A 16,677-nucleotide genomic window follows, 5' to 3' on the forward strand; every position below is an offset into this window, starting at 1 on the left:
CAAGGCATAGATGACAACTATTGCTGCAAGTTGGATGCATGTTTTATTGAGAGTACGCGAACTGGGCAATGGCTGGGTGTGGGACCTCCAGTGAAGTAAACTAAGAAAACAAAAAAGGCATTAATTTTAACAAAAGACACCGTGTGTGTTCTAAGAATATATTTAATACTGTTAATTCTGTAGCACAAAATAAAATAAAAACAAGCTATGATGATCCCCACAATAAGGCTTAAAGCATAACACATTATTGCCTGAAATTCAAATGATACTTCCATTATGTAAAAATGTTTGCACAGTGAAGACTGTCTTTTAAGTACAAGGCCACCTTTTATTCCCCCTCTGCAAAAAATGGGTCTGGATATGTTTGCATTTATAACAACCCAAACTAGGTCAAGAGGAACATTTACAGCTCCCCAGAACGCTTCTACTGGTCCCACAAGGGAAGAGAGCAGTCAGGTTTCGCGTTCTGCTAGAGACATCAGAGTAAATCACTACACACACACGACAGCCAACCCAGTTCCAGAATGTTCATTATACAATACAAAAAAGTTATTGCAGGCACATGAAATGGCACAGCGAACGCTTTCTGTCCCTTTACAAAAAAATAATGGTCGGGGCCCCCCCAAGAGGCCCAGCCAAACAGGAGATTCCCTTTGATGCATTCCTGCCTGATTTGTAAACAATCATGATTTCTATCGGCACTTTTGCCAGTCCCCCCCCCCTCGATCAGGGATCCATTCATCTGTACAGCAGGATAAGGGAAAACCTCCCCAAGATGGTTTTGACAGCAGACATTTCAACCAATTGCTAATTTGAAACCCAACCCTATGCACACTCTCTGAGGGAGCAAGGCTTACTGAGATAAATGGGACTTACTTTGAGTAAACATGCCAAGGATTGCACTGCAAGGCTTTTTGGCACCTTACATTGTAATGCATAGATTGATGAGGTCTTACGATTAACCGGAAACTAGCCCCAGGAAGGGACAGCAGCTTCTCCGAGACACAGCCCAGCCAGAAGCCAAGAGGAAAAACTGGTGACGTTTACAGACAGATTAAACATGGTTGGTTGGGTTTTTTTTTAGTATGAAAATATTTTTATCATAATAAAATAGCAAATAAACATTTTGATGCAAGTTTTACCATCAAAATCAACTTAGTGTGCTACACTTGAGCTGCACTCGTTAGCCATGACAGAAGCCACTCTTTGGCTTCAGGTGGACTTAAAAGCTCTCACCTGCCTCAGAAGCCACCAGCTAGTCTTGCTTGTGGTCCTGGTTAACAGACACTCATGTGCAGAGATTCTTATTTGCAATCCTAACATTAGTTTACCAGGCAGCAAAGAGTCTGATGAGAGGCAAGGAAGCAACAGCTCCTGGGCTCCGACATCAGACTCCTCGCTGCCTGCTGAGAGCAGGGTAAATAAAAAGCGTCCCATCATGCACACACACGCACAAACACACACACAAGTGCTGCTTCTGCAGCTTTTCAAGGCAGAAGTTGCACACAGTCTATATCTATAAGCTGTCATTTAAGGACAGCTCGGGAGAGTGAGGGCCTCTATGTAGTAGGATTATCTTATTATGGCAGACTGACATTTATTGCAGCTTAAATATTCCTAAACACAAAGCTCAGTAGTACTACTCCACCGTAACTCAAGACAGATCAAGAGGGGCACCTGCCTGGCTATTCTCTAGGACAACTGTGCTGCTGTCCATCACGGAGGGTCTTAGCACCTAAGGTGGGAAAATGCTTTCTGGGAGTATCAAGGCTAGCCTAATTCACAGTATGTTTGGCAGTAAAATCGTGCTTCTTCAGACCATCAACAGTCACTACAGGGTTTTAAGGATCAGTGAACTGAACTGCTTCTCTGCAGACCTTAAAGCTGAAATGGCATCCCCTTCAGCAACTTTCATCCCAAATTAAGGCACTTTAATACTGAGTTGAACATGAGGCTCCTCAGAAGTCCAAAATCCTCAAGAGACAACACGTGCCAACTAAACTTTTAAAAATCCTCATCTAGAGAGTCAGTTCTTCAAATGACAAAACCCACATTCAAGTTTCTGCATTTACCATTCCTCGTTATGATAGTTAGAATCTAATAGAGACATTTGTACAGAAGGGCACAGGAGAGTTAAAAGGTTTAAATGGTAAAAACATTTCATTACGTCTATATTCCCATTGGAGATTATCAATGGTTGGTGGTTTTGCTTTTTAAAAGAGGCAGAAAGTGCCAATTTCAACCAAGCTTGTGAAAGACTATCTTTTAAAATCTTGCATCTAGTGACTGTCAGATTCAGCTTTTAAAAAAAACCCAAAAAACTGCCATGGTTTTGCAAACAAAACAGCAAAATTTTAGACAAGTGTATGGCAAAACAGACCAGTTATGTGTCACGGTTATAAATAGAAGACCCTGCTCAATGCAATTCTTTAAAATGACATTTTGCCGCCATCCCAAACTTGTTTCTAGGTCAACGACAAACTCACAGAACTGTCTTGCTAATAATACACAAGCATCAATTATAGCCTAAAGACACTATTATTCTAACTGCTTAAACAGATTATTTCCTCTCAAATCAAGTGTTCCCTGCCCTGGAAGGAAAAATAAAATTACGTAGGTTCTGGACAAAGTTGCTTAGAATTCTCCTCCTGAGTAGAATGTTGCCCATGGACAGAAACCTTGGCCAGGTCAGCTGACGTTCCACCCTCTGTTCTTCTACCTGGGTGACATCACCAATCTTCTGGAGCTCAAGGTCCAAAATCCTTCCAGGTGATACTTTTAAGTTTTGGACGACGTCATTGCCGCACGAGGGCCCACAAGCAACTTCAGCTGTATGCATTCCAAACAGATACTACAGGGCTGTCAAATTGCAGCAAGCTGGAAAAAATGGACAATGCTTACAAGGCGCCATTAACAGTCATCATTGCACTTCCGATGATGCTCATGATAGCCAGGAAAATGAAGCAGCAACAGAGAAATGGGCCAACAGGAATCATTCGTTTTCATCAGGATTCTGAGGGTCAATTATTTTGACGTGTGTGAAAGGAAAGAGCCCTTTTCTACCATGAACTTCACCTTCCCATTGACCATTGATATTCATCCTTGTGACCTTCACGATGTCACCAACCTGCAAAGTTGAAAGGGGGGGAAAAACACCTTAGGACATGGCTGGAAACAGTCAAATTATTTCAATGTACAGGAACTACACCTGAAAAATGAAGCTTAACTTTAGAAAGCACCATTCATGGCCTGCTACAAGGTGGCAGTGGCTGGTGGTCATAAAAGCCACCCCAGGAATAGCAGCCCATGGAAAGTGGCCTGTTCCGCCCCCCTCACTCAAGTCCAGCCCAGCCCCAAGGCTTGGAAGAAAAGGCACCCCAATGCCATTTGAGGAGAAGGAAATCTGGGTGACACTAAAAGCCCCAGTTCTATTTCTTCTCTGGGGAAGGAAGGTCCAGAAACCACTGAGAGGGTAAAATAAAATAGCACGAGTCCCTTGTCCTTCCACTAAGACATGAGGAGGCATTTCACAGAGGTGAAAACCTACAACTCTTAAACTAACAGCAACTAAGAAGCAGCACCTTCCCACAGCAACACACTCCAAGTGAGAAAAGCTACGCTGGACCAAAACAAGAGCCCACCTGTTTCCTGCAGTGGCTGCCCTCAAATTGCCAAGCGAAGCTGAGTAAGGAGGAGTTTAAATGGGCCAAGCTGCAATCCCCCCCCCCAAAAAAAACTGTATAGGTTTCCTATAATGCCAGTTCTTTCTTTTGCTCTGTATGAAGATTGGGGGCAATTATAAGATGAGAGGAGGGCCTGTTTTTCTGGATGACCTAAAAGTATTAGTGGGCTGAAGGGTTATAATGGCCAGCATGAGCATTAGATGCCATTTCAGAATGTTTGCCCTTCAGAATGCTTTCCCCTTTATTTTTATCTTAACAATTTAAAATTGTTTTTTAAACAAATACAAGAGCTATGAAACACTTATCCAGCAGTACATCTAATGCTGTTTGTTTTATCCACTGACTCTGCACATAAAACTTACACATTCAGCGTTTAAACATACTACTTAATGTACCCTCTCCACGGAGAATATTGAGTGGTTGGTATAACAAGGTTTTGATTTTGGTCATTAACATAGCTAATTTAATAGTTAATTTAAGGCCAAAACTGAAAGAAAAGAAGACCCTCTTGGGAGCCTCTGAGCTACTTCATTTTATAACTTTTTACACACCCAGAGTAGCTTGCAATAATTAAAAAAAAATCAGACAAAAGTAGGACACATAATAATACTAGGAACTTCTTAAGACAAAATAAAACTTGATCCCAGAGCAGAAAGTGTCCTGATGTGCAGGAGGGGGGAAGCGGAACTAGGCAGCAGGTGGGGAAGGACAGGGCAGCCTCTGCCTGGATGGCATCTTCTGCAAACTTTCAACTTGGATCATAAAGCCATAATTATAGACCCCATAAAGGGTCAAGTATGCAGTTTGGCAGTGCTTGGGAATTCAATTTCAACAGAGGGGCAGGATACAGGACAGCCTGTACTCAGGTAGAAATCAGCAGCCAAGACCTGGCTCACCAGTCCACAGGTTCCCCCATCCCATATTTCTGGAACACACACCTCAAGGAATGAGGTGCCCCCCCCTCCATTAGCCTTCAGGAAAGCCCTGAAGAATTTGTTATTCTGATCTACATTTGGGTGGTTTTATCTCTGATCAGTTTATGTTGGAATTTTAATATTGTAGAGTAACTGACACATTGCAATCTGCCTTGGGACAGGAAGGCAGACACCTTAAAGTGTAGGCTAAATATATGTTTAATAATTTCCATGACAAGCAGCAATGGGCAGACTTCAGTAGGAAATGACATTGATAATTACTACCTCCACTTATTATTACACCTTGTTCTTATTAATTGGAGCTGTTTGCCATCAGGTCCCAGGGTGGGTTACAACAAAGCAAAAATGAAGTATTAAAATCACTTAAAACAATTTACAATCAGAAGAATAGGTGGGTATCTCCTGTATCAAAGGAAGTAGAGGCATAACAGCAGGGAGGCAATTCCACAGCTTAGATCAGGGGTCGGCAAGGTTTACCTCGTCTGGGCCGGTTGACTCCGGCAGAGATCCCTCCGTGGACTAGATCACGCGTGCGCGCACAATTTCCGGCGTCTGTGTCTACACAGACGTGATTTTTGGCGTCTGCGCAGGCGCGATTTCCAGCACCGTGGAAGTGAGTCCTCACGCTGTGCTGCTTTAGTGCAGAGGGCAGGGACTTGCCGAGCGGGCGGCTTGATTCGGGGGTGGCTCGTGGGCCGGTTAAACGACCCCCGTGGGCCGCTTGTGGCCCATGGGCCTTAGGCTGCCTACCCCTGGCTTAGATGCTGCCACAGAGAAGGCCCAACCAAGCACCCAAGAGCCGCTCAAAGGTTGTGGCGGCAACAGCAGCAGCAGGCGTTGCTCTCGCTTAAAGGTTTGCTGCTGCTTGCTAGAAGATGAGGGCTGAGCTATAAATATTTTAAATAAATAAACAGTGACTATCAGGATGCAGCAGGAATGGTCTCAAAGCATACACAAAAGAATGGGACGGTAGAAGGTCTACATTTTTACTTGCTCCCTTATGTAAAGAAATGTACCTGGTCCTAGGTAGTGAGCAACACAACCAAGTCAAAAAACAGACAGACCTTGGGCTTCTTGGGGCAGCTGACAAAGCCCACCTTGAGAACATGGATGTCAAAAGTGAGCCACGAGGAGAGGCTCTGCTGCATTTGTGAGACATCAGAGCTCCCATGTGATGCTCCCTTTCTGTCCACCTTCTCCCAAAGGGGAAAAGCCCAAAGCCATATCAGAAAGATTCCTCCTCACAAGTTGAGAACCTCAGAGCCAGCAAAAGGCCAGCTATGGCCAAGTGGCCCCCGGGCATCCTCCTCCTCCACAAAACTAGCATTATTACAACTCTGCTTCTCTGCTGAGCACCATGTTGGCATTATGGTCAGATGTATTTGCGCTGAAAGACTAATAATTTCCTTTAATTGGAACTGCCTGAGTGACCTTTCAGATATTTAAATAAGGTGGGTCCCGTGAGGTTTGGGAAAAAGTCATAATGAATTATTTCAATGTCAAGAAAACAGGTTGTCACTTCACTTGTGGGGGAGCAGCGGAGAGAGGCCTGGCTCTATTTGGAAGACAGAAACTGGGGGGAAGGGGTGGCACACTGGCATTTGGGAAGCGGGTTGTCCCATCCAAATGAGGAAGCCTGGGTGTATTTTAGGGAAATCCTGTATCGCGTGCCCCAGACCATGTAGACTATAGAGACTTAGGAACGGGCAAGTCACTACAAGCTTACTCATGCCTGCCACGCTCCTTCTTTGAGCTGAGAGACACAGGGATAAAAAAGGAATGAGGCACCTCAGGCGCATAATTTCCTCTGACTCACTGCTAAGCCTGCAGCTAAGTTCCAAGTTACTGTTCAAGCCACAAGTGTCAGCACAAGCCCCACAACTAATGCTTATGCCCCATTCATTCCAGTGGACCTTGCCAAGAAGGTCTGGCTGGGTTCTGCCCCAAGTCACTTAATCCTCCTTTGTCCTCACCAGTTTTACCCCGGAAATTAGCAACAAGCAGATGGAAACCACCAACAAGGAAATACCAGCCCCAAATCCTTACAAGGCTGAAGTCATCACTTAGCAGCTATCAGCCGCAGCAAAGTATTTCCACATTTAAGTTAAGCAACCCACTTAAACACTTGGGATGTTAACAGTCCATGGCCACAAGGGCCACAGCTAAAGAGGAACAACACACTTTCTGAAGAACTCACAGATAAGGATGGCATGAAATGAAAATGTGCCAAAGAAGTTGAGTTTAACAGTGCCGGCCAGCATCTGTGGGCAGCCTCCAGCTGCTGTGGGACTCCAACTCCCATCAGCCCCCACCCCACTTAACATGGCAAAGGGTAAGGATGATGAGAGTTGCAGTCCAGCCTCACTGGGCAGGGTGGGTTCACTATAGTTCCCCCAACCATAATTTAAAATATCATCTTATTTCCATTATTTGTAAAACATTTTTTGGGAGGGGGGGAGAAGAAGGGAAATGAGGGAGAAGAGGAAAGCGCTGGAGTGGGAAACCAAGGGAGGAAGAAAAGGGCACCTGCACAATCAATGAAATGAACAGAAAAAGGAGCCAATTCTGAACTCTTAGCTACCAAGTTTAAAATGAAAATAAAATAAACTATTTCAAAACCCAGTAATGAGTCTCTTGCAAAAGGTCCAGGCTCAGTTTCCTCCACAAGGCAGGCAGGAAACAGTCATTAAGTGACTCTGAGATCGGAGAGAAGAAGTCAAGAACTCCTTGGAGGTGCTGCAATCTGGCATATTTTGCTCTACTTAAAAGGATTACAGGTTTCATTGTTTTCCCCACAATATAATCACAGTAAGGCCAGGAGAAGCTTTAGAAGCCACTGTTATAACTAAAGTGAAAGGTTGCATTTCTTCACTGCAAAAATCTTATAGTTGAAATCTGCCACTGATCATTTGATGTGCTCACATTTTTCACTGACAGTAAAGATCAGGGGTAGACAACCTAAGGCCCATGGGCCACAAGCGGCCCACGGGGGTCGTTTAAACGGCCCACGAGCTGCCCCTGAACCGAGCTGCCTGCTCGGTGAGTCCCCACGCGCTGCACTAAACCGGCACAGCGCGGCGACTCACTTCTGCGGTGCCAGAAATCGCGTCTGCGCATGCTCAGACGCCGGAAAACGTGTCTGCGCAGACGTTGGAAATTGCGGCCCCACGCGCTAATGTGCGCACACAATCTGGCCCATGGAGGGATCTCCACTGGAGTGAACCAGCCCATTACCGACCCCTAGTAAAAATGGTCAACAGTTTTATCTTCCGAGATGTTTGCTAAAGATAAAACTGCTGACCATCTTTACTGTCAGTGCAAAAGCATTAAGCAAACATCTCAGCAACCTACTTATTTCTGTCAGTCAGTTTGGGACTCTTTGTGGAAAGTGACCAATACATTAAACTATTCTTATTCTTTTGATTTCTTATCTGTCCTTCACTGTAAGGTTACAGGGCAAGTTAGAGGAACTTAAAAATACAATTCAGAAACAGTTTAAAACAAGTTAGTTATGTAAGGCCTTTGCAGAACATTGGTTCCATGTACAGTGGTACCTTGGCTTAAGTACTTAATTCGTTCCAGAGGTCCGTTCTTAACCTGAAACTGTTCTTAACCTGAAGCACCACTTTAGCTAATGGGGCCTCCTGCTGCCGCCGCGCCGCCGGAGCACGATTTCTGTTCTCATCCTGAAGCAAAGTTCTTAACCCAAGGTACTATTTCTGGGTTAGCGGAGTCTGTAACCTGAAGCGTATATAACCTGAAGCGTATGTAACCTGAAGCGTATGTAACCTGAGGTACCACTGTAATACCATTCACATATCCTGAAGGGAAATAAAAATGGCATACTCCATTCAGAGCAATAATGCCTCTTTGGATGCAGGTCTACAGAAGATATATCTCACTATTTATTATTTTACTGTACCTGAGTAGAACCCCTCAAGAAATGCCATTATTGACCAATTTCCTGTTACTTATATATTGCACTGTTACTTGGCCTAGATGCCGAGAAATTACATGCACACTTTTTTATGAACGTTGTTAAAGAACTGAACCAAGTTTTATGTGCAGTAAATATGGTGGATATGGATTTTATTTACGACATATTTAAATCTACGGTATCAATGTACGTTTTATTATGTAAACTATTAGTCTGTGGTATGAACTGATGGGAAGTTTGCAAAGGCTACGTGCAATAAGGTTTATTACTATGGGCTGGCTAATAACAGTTCTCCTTTGATTCTGGACTAGTCAGAACTCATCTGTGGCTGCTGCAGTGTAAGGTGGCTGCCAAAAGAAACTGGAAGATATTCAGAAGGGCAGTAAAGATAGTCAGGGGGATGCCCAGCAAGTCCTACAAGGAAAGGCTGAAGGGACTGCTGAAACCTGAGCTTGGTGAGGCTGTAGGGAAGGACATGATCTAATGGACTTTCAGTCACAGAAAGCTGGATTTCAGTTGAACATGAGGAGGAACTTCTTAACAGTAAGAGTAATTCAGCAATGGAGTCAATGACAGAGAGGGGTGGTGATGCTGAGCTCTATCTGGTTGGGAGGCTTTGAGCAGAGGCTGGGCAACCATTTGTTCTGAATTTCCTGTGTGGAACAGAGAGCTAGACTAGACAAGGTCCTTTAAGACGCCCCACCTGTGAATGCACACACATGAATTTCACTGTCCAAAGCTGAGCAGCAGACGAGGTGGGCAGACCTGCAGCCAAGGCTGATTTCTGCAACAAACTACCTGAAAAGTACAGGAACAGACCATCTCTGCCTCAACACTAACAACCACCTGAAAACAGCAGTCTTAAAAGCTTTAAGGTCCTTAAGGGAAGGTGTGCACAGAGCAGTCAAGAGAAGCACCCTCAGTGTACCAGTTTTACACAGCTTAATGCCTTACATCTAAATGTGATTACTATCCTGCCCCATCCAAGTGACCTGGGGCAGATGATGTCATTTAAACCTACCTAACAAATACCAGCACCAACCAAGACTCACGAGCAGCCAACAGCCTGTTTCTCACTGCATTTCACTAAAGTGACCCAAGTGGCTGGCTCTGTTTTAGGCCAGGATTTGTAGGGAGTGAACTTAACCAGGACACTACACCAGACTCGGAAACTACAACTAATCCAGAATACAGCTGCTAGACTGGTGACCAGAAGTGTCTGCTGGGACCATATGGGATCTTCATTGGCTCCTAGTATGTTTCCAAGCACAATTCAAAGTATTTGCTGACCTTTAAAGCCCTAAAGGGCCTTGGCGCTGTATACCTGAAGGTGCGTCTCCACCCCCATCGTTCAGCCCGGACACGGAGGTCCAGCTCCGAGGGCCTTCTGGCAGTTCCCTCCCTGTGAGAAGCGAAGTTACAGGGTACCAAGCAGAGAGCCTTCTCGGTGGTGGTGCCCGCCCTGTGGAATGCCCTCCCATCAGATGTCAAGGAAATAAACAACTATCTGACTTTTAGAAGACATCTATAGGCAGCCCTGTTTAGGGAAGTTTTTAATGTTTTATCGTGTTTTTAATATTGTGTTGGGAGCTGCCCAGAGTTGCTGGGCAGGATATGATAATGATAATAATAATAATAATAATAATAATAATAATAATAATAATAATAATAATAATGACGACATGTGAGGCTGCTTTCTCCCCCCTGCCAATCCAATGTTTGACCTAGGGTAGCAGCCCTGTGAACCCTTCCTGGCACCTGCTAGCCAAGATTCCTAAAGCTGAATTCTGCAGATGCCAGAGTCAACATGAAAAGCAGGCACCCTCCTGGTCACAGGCCCATATGCAACTATAGGTAAAGGTAAAGGTAAAGGTACCCCTGCCCGAACGGGCCAGTCTTGACAGACTCTGGGGTTTGTGCGCCCATCTCACATCTATAGGCCGGGTGCCAGCGCTGTCCGGAGACACTTCCGGGTCACGTGGCCAGCGTGACAAGCTGCATCTGGCGAGCCAGCGCAGCACACGGAACGCCGTTTACCTTCCCGCTGGTAAGCGGTACCTATTTATCTACTTGCACCCGGGGGTGCTTTCGAACTGCTAGGTTGGCAGGCGCTGGGACCGAGCAGCGGGAGCGCACCCCGCCGCGGGGATTCGAACCGCCGACCTTTCGATCGGCAAGCCCTAGGCGCTGAGGCTTTTACCCACAGCGCCACCCGCGTCCCTATATGCAACTATAGAAGTACGCTAATACAAAAATAGCTTAAAACCCCCTTAACGGAAAGACTGCAGACACTCCCTTTAGACAGGATAGCCAAGCCTCACGTCCAGCCAGCTGAAAAGCTTACCTCTAGCGCCAAGGCAGTCTTGTCGTAAGCACATGGAACTCTCTTTTGAATCGCTTTGGCAAAGACTGGTCCATTCTGTGTGGATGGGAGGGGAGTGATGACTGCCCCAGGCGTATTGGCTATGTTGGGAAGAGGGCTGGCCGTCTGAGGCTGAGCATAAGCATGGGCAGGCTCAGGAATCCCGTAGCTGTTGGAATTCCTGTTCCTGTTTCCATGTGGGGAAGATCTGACAAGCTTCTCAACATAAGGAACAGGAATCATCCCAACACGGCCATCTTTGTTTCTGGCACTCCACCACTGTTCTTCAGGTTTCTCTACAATGACCAGAATCTCTCCCTTTTTAAATGGCAGATCCTCTGCATCGTTTCCAGCAAAGTCATAAAGAGTCCGGACGTATTCCACGTTATCTTCTGCAGCAGTCATGATGGGGGCTGATCCAGTTCCCATCAGTGCAGCTGGATACCTAAAGAAGACAGGAGGATTAGTAGCAGATAACTGATCTCTTAAATTAGGGTTGAAATGTTTGAGGGAATTCTTTGTGGCTAGTGTATGTCATACTCAATAGAAGACCCCTGGGGGGGAAACGTATGTGAGTCACATTCATTGGCCCTGTTGAACACAGCAGCAACTACTACTGAAGCAGGAGAGGCTAGAGCTCAGTGTCCATTTTTTTTTTGCTGGGGGGGGGGAAACGGACGGATGGAAACAATAATCTCAGGAGAAGCGACAGGGCAGTGCACAGCTGTGCCCTTTTCTACCAACAGAACAGCTATTTAGAAGTGTAACACAGCTTTAGGGAACAGCTACTTTTATAAAATACAGAATGTTTGGTTTTGACGCACCCATGTCTACGTCATTCAACCAATTGTCTTGCCAAATCCAGAAGTTGTCCTATCCTGCTGGTTGGCTTCTTCCTTACCTGACCACTAAGCCACCTCGTTACATCTTATGAGAACTTGTCATCTCCCTATTTGGGGAGACAAGCAGAAGCGAGAAGAAATTTAGTATGTTACAATGAGGTGGTTACCCAAATCAAGGAAACAGATTCCAAATGCTTAAGATTTCCAGCAAGCAATCGTGGGCTCCAAAATCCAGTCAGTTTACGGATTGTGAAGAGGGACATGGCTAGCTACAACCTAGTTAAAGTGAGGGGAAGCTGTGAAATGCACAATGACTGAAGACAGGAGTAGCACACTGCAGCTGCACTTCCTGATGTGACCAGGGCAATGGTGGGCAAGGAAAGCAATGGGCATTGATATGTGTCTGGGGGAGGGGGGACAGGTTTGATGACAAGGGAGGGTGATTTTTTTTTCTTTACTTGTAACTTCAAGGTTTAACTTGGTTTCCAGAATATGCAAGTGTGAACTGTGACACATGCACAAGGCAACCGCATGTGTTTCCTCTTCTCACAAGTAGAGAGGAAAGCAAGTTGACAGCCATACCCATCAATTTGAGATGCCCACATCCAGTATGAGATTAAGGGCTACAACAGCCCTCACATGGAGTAAGAACATCTGGGAAAACACCTGCCGCACCTCAGCAGCATGAGAAGATGAAGACATATGCGCCTATCAGAGGTAGCTCCATGGGCCTTTTTGCATGCACACATGCACAGATTCCCCATGGCCACCCTGTGACCTCATACAGACTCAGTAGCCCTGGGCTAGCCCCGTACTGTGGCATAAGGAGGAGTGTTGGTGCTCACTTCTACCACCCCCCATTAAAAGAGCAGCTTGACAGTGAGAATTCCTGTGGTCCTGTTCCCGGGGGTGGTGACACGGTGGGCTTCCTGCAGCGGCCCTAGGTGGCCTCTCTGGAGAGGAAGCACCCCAAAGGTCAAGGCCATCATGGGCCACTTAGTCCTGGCACCTGGCGGGGCTTCACGGGAGCTCCCGCCGCTCCCTCGGGATGCCAGTGGCTGGCTGGCTGGCTGTGGGGCGTGTATGCATGCGAGGAGCCTCCGTGCCTCCTTCCTGACCTGGGCGCGGGCTCGATGAGGGTGGTGGTGTCCAGGTAGTGGATCTTGTAAAAGTCGAGGAGGGCCGGCAGGTGCTCGAACTCCTGGTCGCCGATCTTGAAGCGCCTCCCGGGCAGCGAGTTGATGATGTAGTGCGAGACGCGCGAGTTCTCCGAGACGGACAGGACGTAGTCGCCGGGGCAGGTGGCCGAGTCCCGCACCAGGAAGGTCCCGTGGCGCTGCCCCTGCAGGCGCCCCTGGGCCTCCTGCCGGGACAGAGGGCCCGCGTACCACGACGAGCGGTCCGACGGGTCGAAGCGCGCCGCCGACGCCACCGACGAGGACGACGAAGACATGGCGAGGGAGGGAGGGAAGGAAGGAAGGTGGAGGGGAGGCAGGCAGGCAGGCAGGCAGGCCGCGGGGCCCGGGGGAAGCGAAGGCGGGCGCAGGGGCGAGGCTGAGGCGGGCCTCCTGCTCCTCCTGCTCAGCTCAGGCGGCGCATCCCGCTCGCCCTTCGCCCCTCGGGAGGAGCGGCCGGCTCTTCCAAGGCCCTGCCCGCCAAGCTCGCCTCAGCCGCTCTCGGCTCCTCCGTCCGCCAGAGCGCAGCGCCAAAATGGCGGCCCAGGCCGGAGCGGGAGGGAAAGGGGCGCCCGAAGCCACGCCCGACGCGCAGGCGCGGAAGGGAAGGAAGGGCGCGAGGGAGACGCCGGGCGTCAAAAGGGGCGGGGCTCCCGAGCTTCAAATTTTTTATTTTTACCCACCTGCCGCATTCGAGGATTGCGCAGGCGCAGATAGAGCCCCGCCGCTCCTCCTCCCAGAGATAGTGAGTATGGGGGAAAGGGAACTCCTAGAGCGGCAGCTTCCGGCCGTTTCCTAGCGACGTCCGCCCTGAGGCCTGAAAGTTCCTCGGGAGATGCAAAGCCTGTCACTCCAGAGCAGGCGACCTCGTTCAAATCCTTCTTCTCCACACCGCACGCAAACATACTGTGGACGGCTGAGCTGTGAGAGGCCGGAGCCCAGCCCAGCCGCATGTTGCCTTTTAGGGTCGGCGCGTTGGGGTTAGGCTCTCGTTTGCTTCCGCCACAACTCGCGCGGCTCCCAGCTGTTTTGGACTACAACTCCCATCGGCCCCCCCCCCGTCCTCATGTTGCCTTGCTGCCTAGGGGTCTGATGGGAGTTGTAGTCCAAAACAGCTGGGAGGCGTGCGAGTTGTCTTGGAAGCTAAGGCTGGTCCCGACGAGCCTCCTGCTTTTGTGCTGAGACGCACACATACACTTTAAATTAAAAAATCAGTTCTAAGTTTTAATGGCTTGTTTTCTGCAGCCAAGTAATGGCCAAGTTTGTAAGAAGATTTCGCTGTTACGCAGCTGACACACTTTTATTTCTGACTTCCTCCCCTTCCTATTTGACACCATAGGTGCTATGAATAAATTCTATGCTGCTTTTAAAAGTCCACTTCTTTCCCTGGGAAATCTTTCCACTGCTCACAGTCATTTTTATTTATTTTATTTTTTGAATTTATATGCCGCCCTATACCTGGAGGTCTCATGCCAATGCTTGATTCATTCAAAACTCAGAGGTTTACACCCACACCCGCATGGGATTGTATAATATTAATATTAATGTTTTGATTACACAACCCCCTGCAGCAATTCCTGATGTTCCCAGGAAGCCCATAGTGAGGGGGCCTTTCCCAGCGGCTGCTCTTTAGAGCCCAAAGCTGAGCCATCACAATAAATGGCTTCATCCTCCACAATGAATTTGCCTAACTGCCCTTTAAAGCTGTCTGCCTTGGCTGCCATCATGTTGCAGTGGCAGCTGATTTAAGAGGCTTCTGATGTTAAACCTCCGACCCACTTCTCCCCTCTGGAACACAGTGGGTGACATGTGCACCCACCCTCCTTTAAGTGCACAGCCCCACCCACACAACCTGAAACTGCCCTGTTCTTCCATCAGAGTTCCTTACTTCCTGCTTATTTTATCTGGCTTCTTAAAAGTGTTTCCCACTTTTTCAGCATAGTTTCAGAACAAACGAGAGTAGCATCACTTTAGTTCATTAAGAAATAATTTGTGTGGTTTTTAAAAAATCATTTTTTCCAGGCTGTGTGGGGGTTTTTTAACGTGTGTGTGTGTGTGTGTGTGTGTGTGTGTGTTGGGGTATATGTCTACACACACAGAGAGAGCAAAATCCTCCATATGCCTACTTGAGAGTAACCTCATCCAGTGCTTTGTTTCTTGAAAAATGTTTAGGGGCACTCTCATTTTGACTCAAGAAAACCACCATTTTATAGTTCAAATCAGGAAAATTAAATACAGTAAATGGACAAAAGTACAAAGATTCACAAAATGTTTAGGAATATGTGTACCCCTGCATCCCCTCAGAAAAAAGCACTAACGTCATCACACCCAGAGAAGCTTATTTTTTAGTAGACATGCCCAAGATTGGGAATTCTGACCTAGTGAAAATTGAAGCAGGCCAGTTTTTATTCTGGAATTTATTACCTCAAGACCCTTTTATCACTGGTTGGTTCCACCCTCCAAGAGAAAAAATTATGGCCCACCCCTGCTCTAGAACCTTTGCAGCACCTCAGCGGTTCTTCAGGCAAACTTTAAAGTCTCACTCCATTTTAGAATAGGACACTGAAAGAGCTTGATGATACCCCAAGGAAGGTCATATCATTTGAACTCTGCTTCAGTAACTTCAAAAAGCTACCTTGCCTCAAGCAAGGTCGTTGGTCCACATAGCTCAGGAATGTCTATAGGGGTAGAAAACTCCCATCATCCCCTGCCACTGAAATAAACATTTCGTTTTCTAGGGCAGTGGTTTTCAACCAGGTGAATGATGGTGCCACGGGCAACACTGGCCTCTGTCCCTCTTTCTCTCCCTCTCTGATGCCCTCACGTCTCTGCCTTCCGAAGGCTTGCATAGCTGTTTACTGCAGCAGGCCTGGCAATAAACTGCATAGGTGAATTGTGCCTCTGGGAGGCACCTCTTTGGAGGGGTGGAGAGGGCAGCTCAGAGACCAGGAATGGCAGCAGCAGCTGCCCGGAGGACTCCCAAGGAGAGGAGGCTGAGGGGACACTCCACAAGGGAGGGTGTTTGGAAAAGGGCAAGAGGCTGCCAGTTCAGCAGGCAAGAGGTGGCATAACTCAGCTTCTGAGCCCCACAGGGGTGTTGCAGAAAGAATGTAGTTGGTTAAGGGAGCCGTGGACTGAAAAAGGTTGAAAACCTCTGTTCTAGGGTGCGTTATGCCCTGTAGATCAGATCAAATCTCATCCCACTCTGTTGCTTGTTGAAGGCTGCTTCCTCATAGTCACCTACCTAAGTGCCCATCTAGACAGCTGCATCCAGGGGTTCAGCTCTGCCTCGCTTCCCACCTCCCACCCTTCATGGTACAAACAATAAGGGAATGCAGAAAACTTCCATTTACTAAGCAAAGCCTTTGGCCCACCCAGCTCAGTATCATGTAACCCAATGGGAAGTGATTTTGAGTAGGAGTCTCTCCACTTCTATTTGCAGATGCCATGGACTGAAGTTGAGGCCCCCTCTCTCGCTGATCTGCAGGTTTTCCCTCCTGGGGCAGCTGTCAGGCTGCTCCTGAATGGAAAACAAGTCAGTTAGCTATAAGCGTTCTGCCCAACAGAAGCTGTATCCTCTGGGGAAAATGTGCAGGAAACAGCAGGAAAACAGCCAAGCAATTAAACATGACAATGTTATTGGGAACTTCTGGGTTTTTTTATGTATACATAAATAAACACACACATAACAGCTAAGAATTTTTACAGAACTGACTCCTGGCAGGGAGCGTCATTCACTTCAG

The 16,677-nt window shown here is 47.2% G+C and overlaps 1 protein-coding gene across 1 annotated transcript; it reads right to left on the reverse strand.

Moving 5' to 3' along the window:
- Positions 1-24: 24 nt before the first annotated feature.
- On the reverse strand, positions 25-13,483 carry CRKL (CRK like proto-oncogene, adaptor protein). Its single transcript, XM_081175118.1, has 3 exons — positions 12,878-13,483; positions 10,900-11,362; positions 25-3,127 (listed from the first exon to the last, which is right to left on the reverse strand). Exons 1-3 carry the CDS (start codon positions 13,210-13,212, stop codon positions 2,993-2,995), a joined length of 933 nt encoding a protein of 310 aa, XP_081031244.1. The 5' UTR covers positions 13,213-13,483; the 3' UTR covers positions 25-2,992.
- Between the last annotated feature and the right edge of the window lie 3,194 nt (positions 13,484-16,677).

This window comes from Podarcis bocagei, assembly GCF_964188305.1.
Source record: "Podarcis bocagei genome assembly, chromosome: 16".
NCBI lineage: Eukaryota > Metazoa > Chordata > Lepidosauria > Squamata > Lacertidae > Podarcis > Podarcis bocagei.

What these genes read in the sequence shown, in the direction of transcription:
- CRKL (XM_081175118.1), bottom strand. Translation starts at nt 13,212, where the DNA reads ATGTCTTCGTCGTCCTCGTCGGTGGCGTCGGCGGCGCGCTTCGACCCG. An exon ending in CTCATCGAGCCCGCGCCCAG is followed by an intron (nt 11,363 to 12,877) that starts GTCAGGAAGGAG and finishes TGTCTTCTTTAG; the next exon opens with GTATCCAGCTGCACTGATGG. An exon ending in AGACTGCCTTGGCGCTAGAG is followed by an intron (nt 3,128 to 10,899) that starts GTAAGCTTTTCA and finishes TCAACTTTGCAG; the next exon opens with GTTGGTGACATCGTGAAGGT.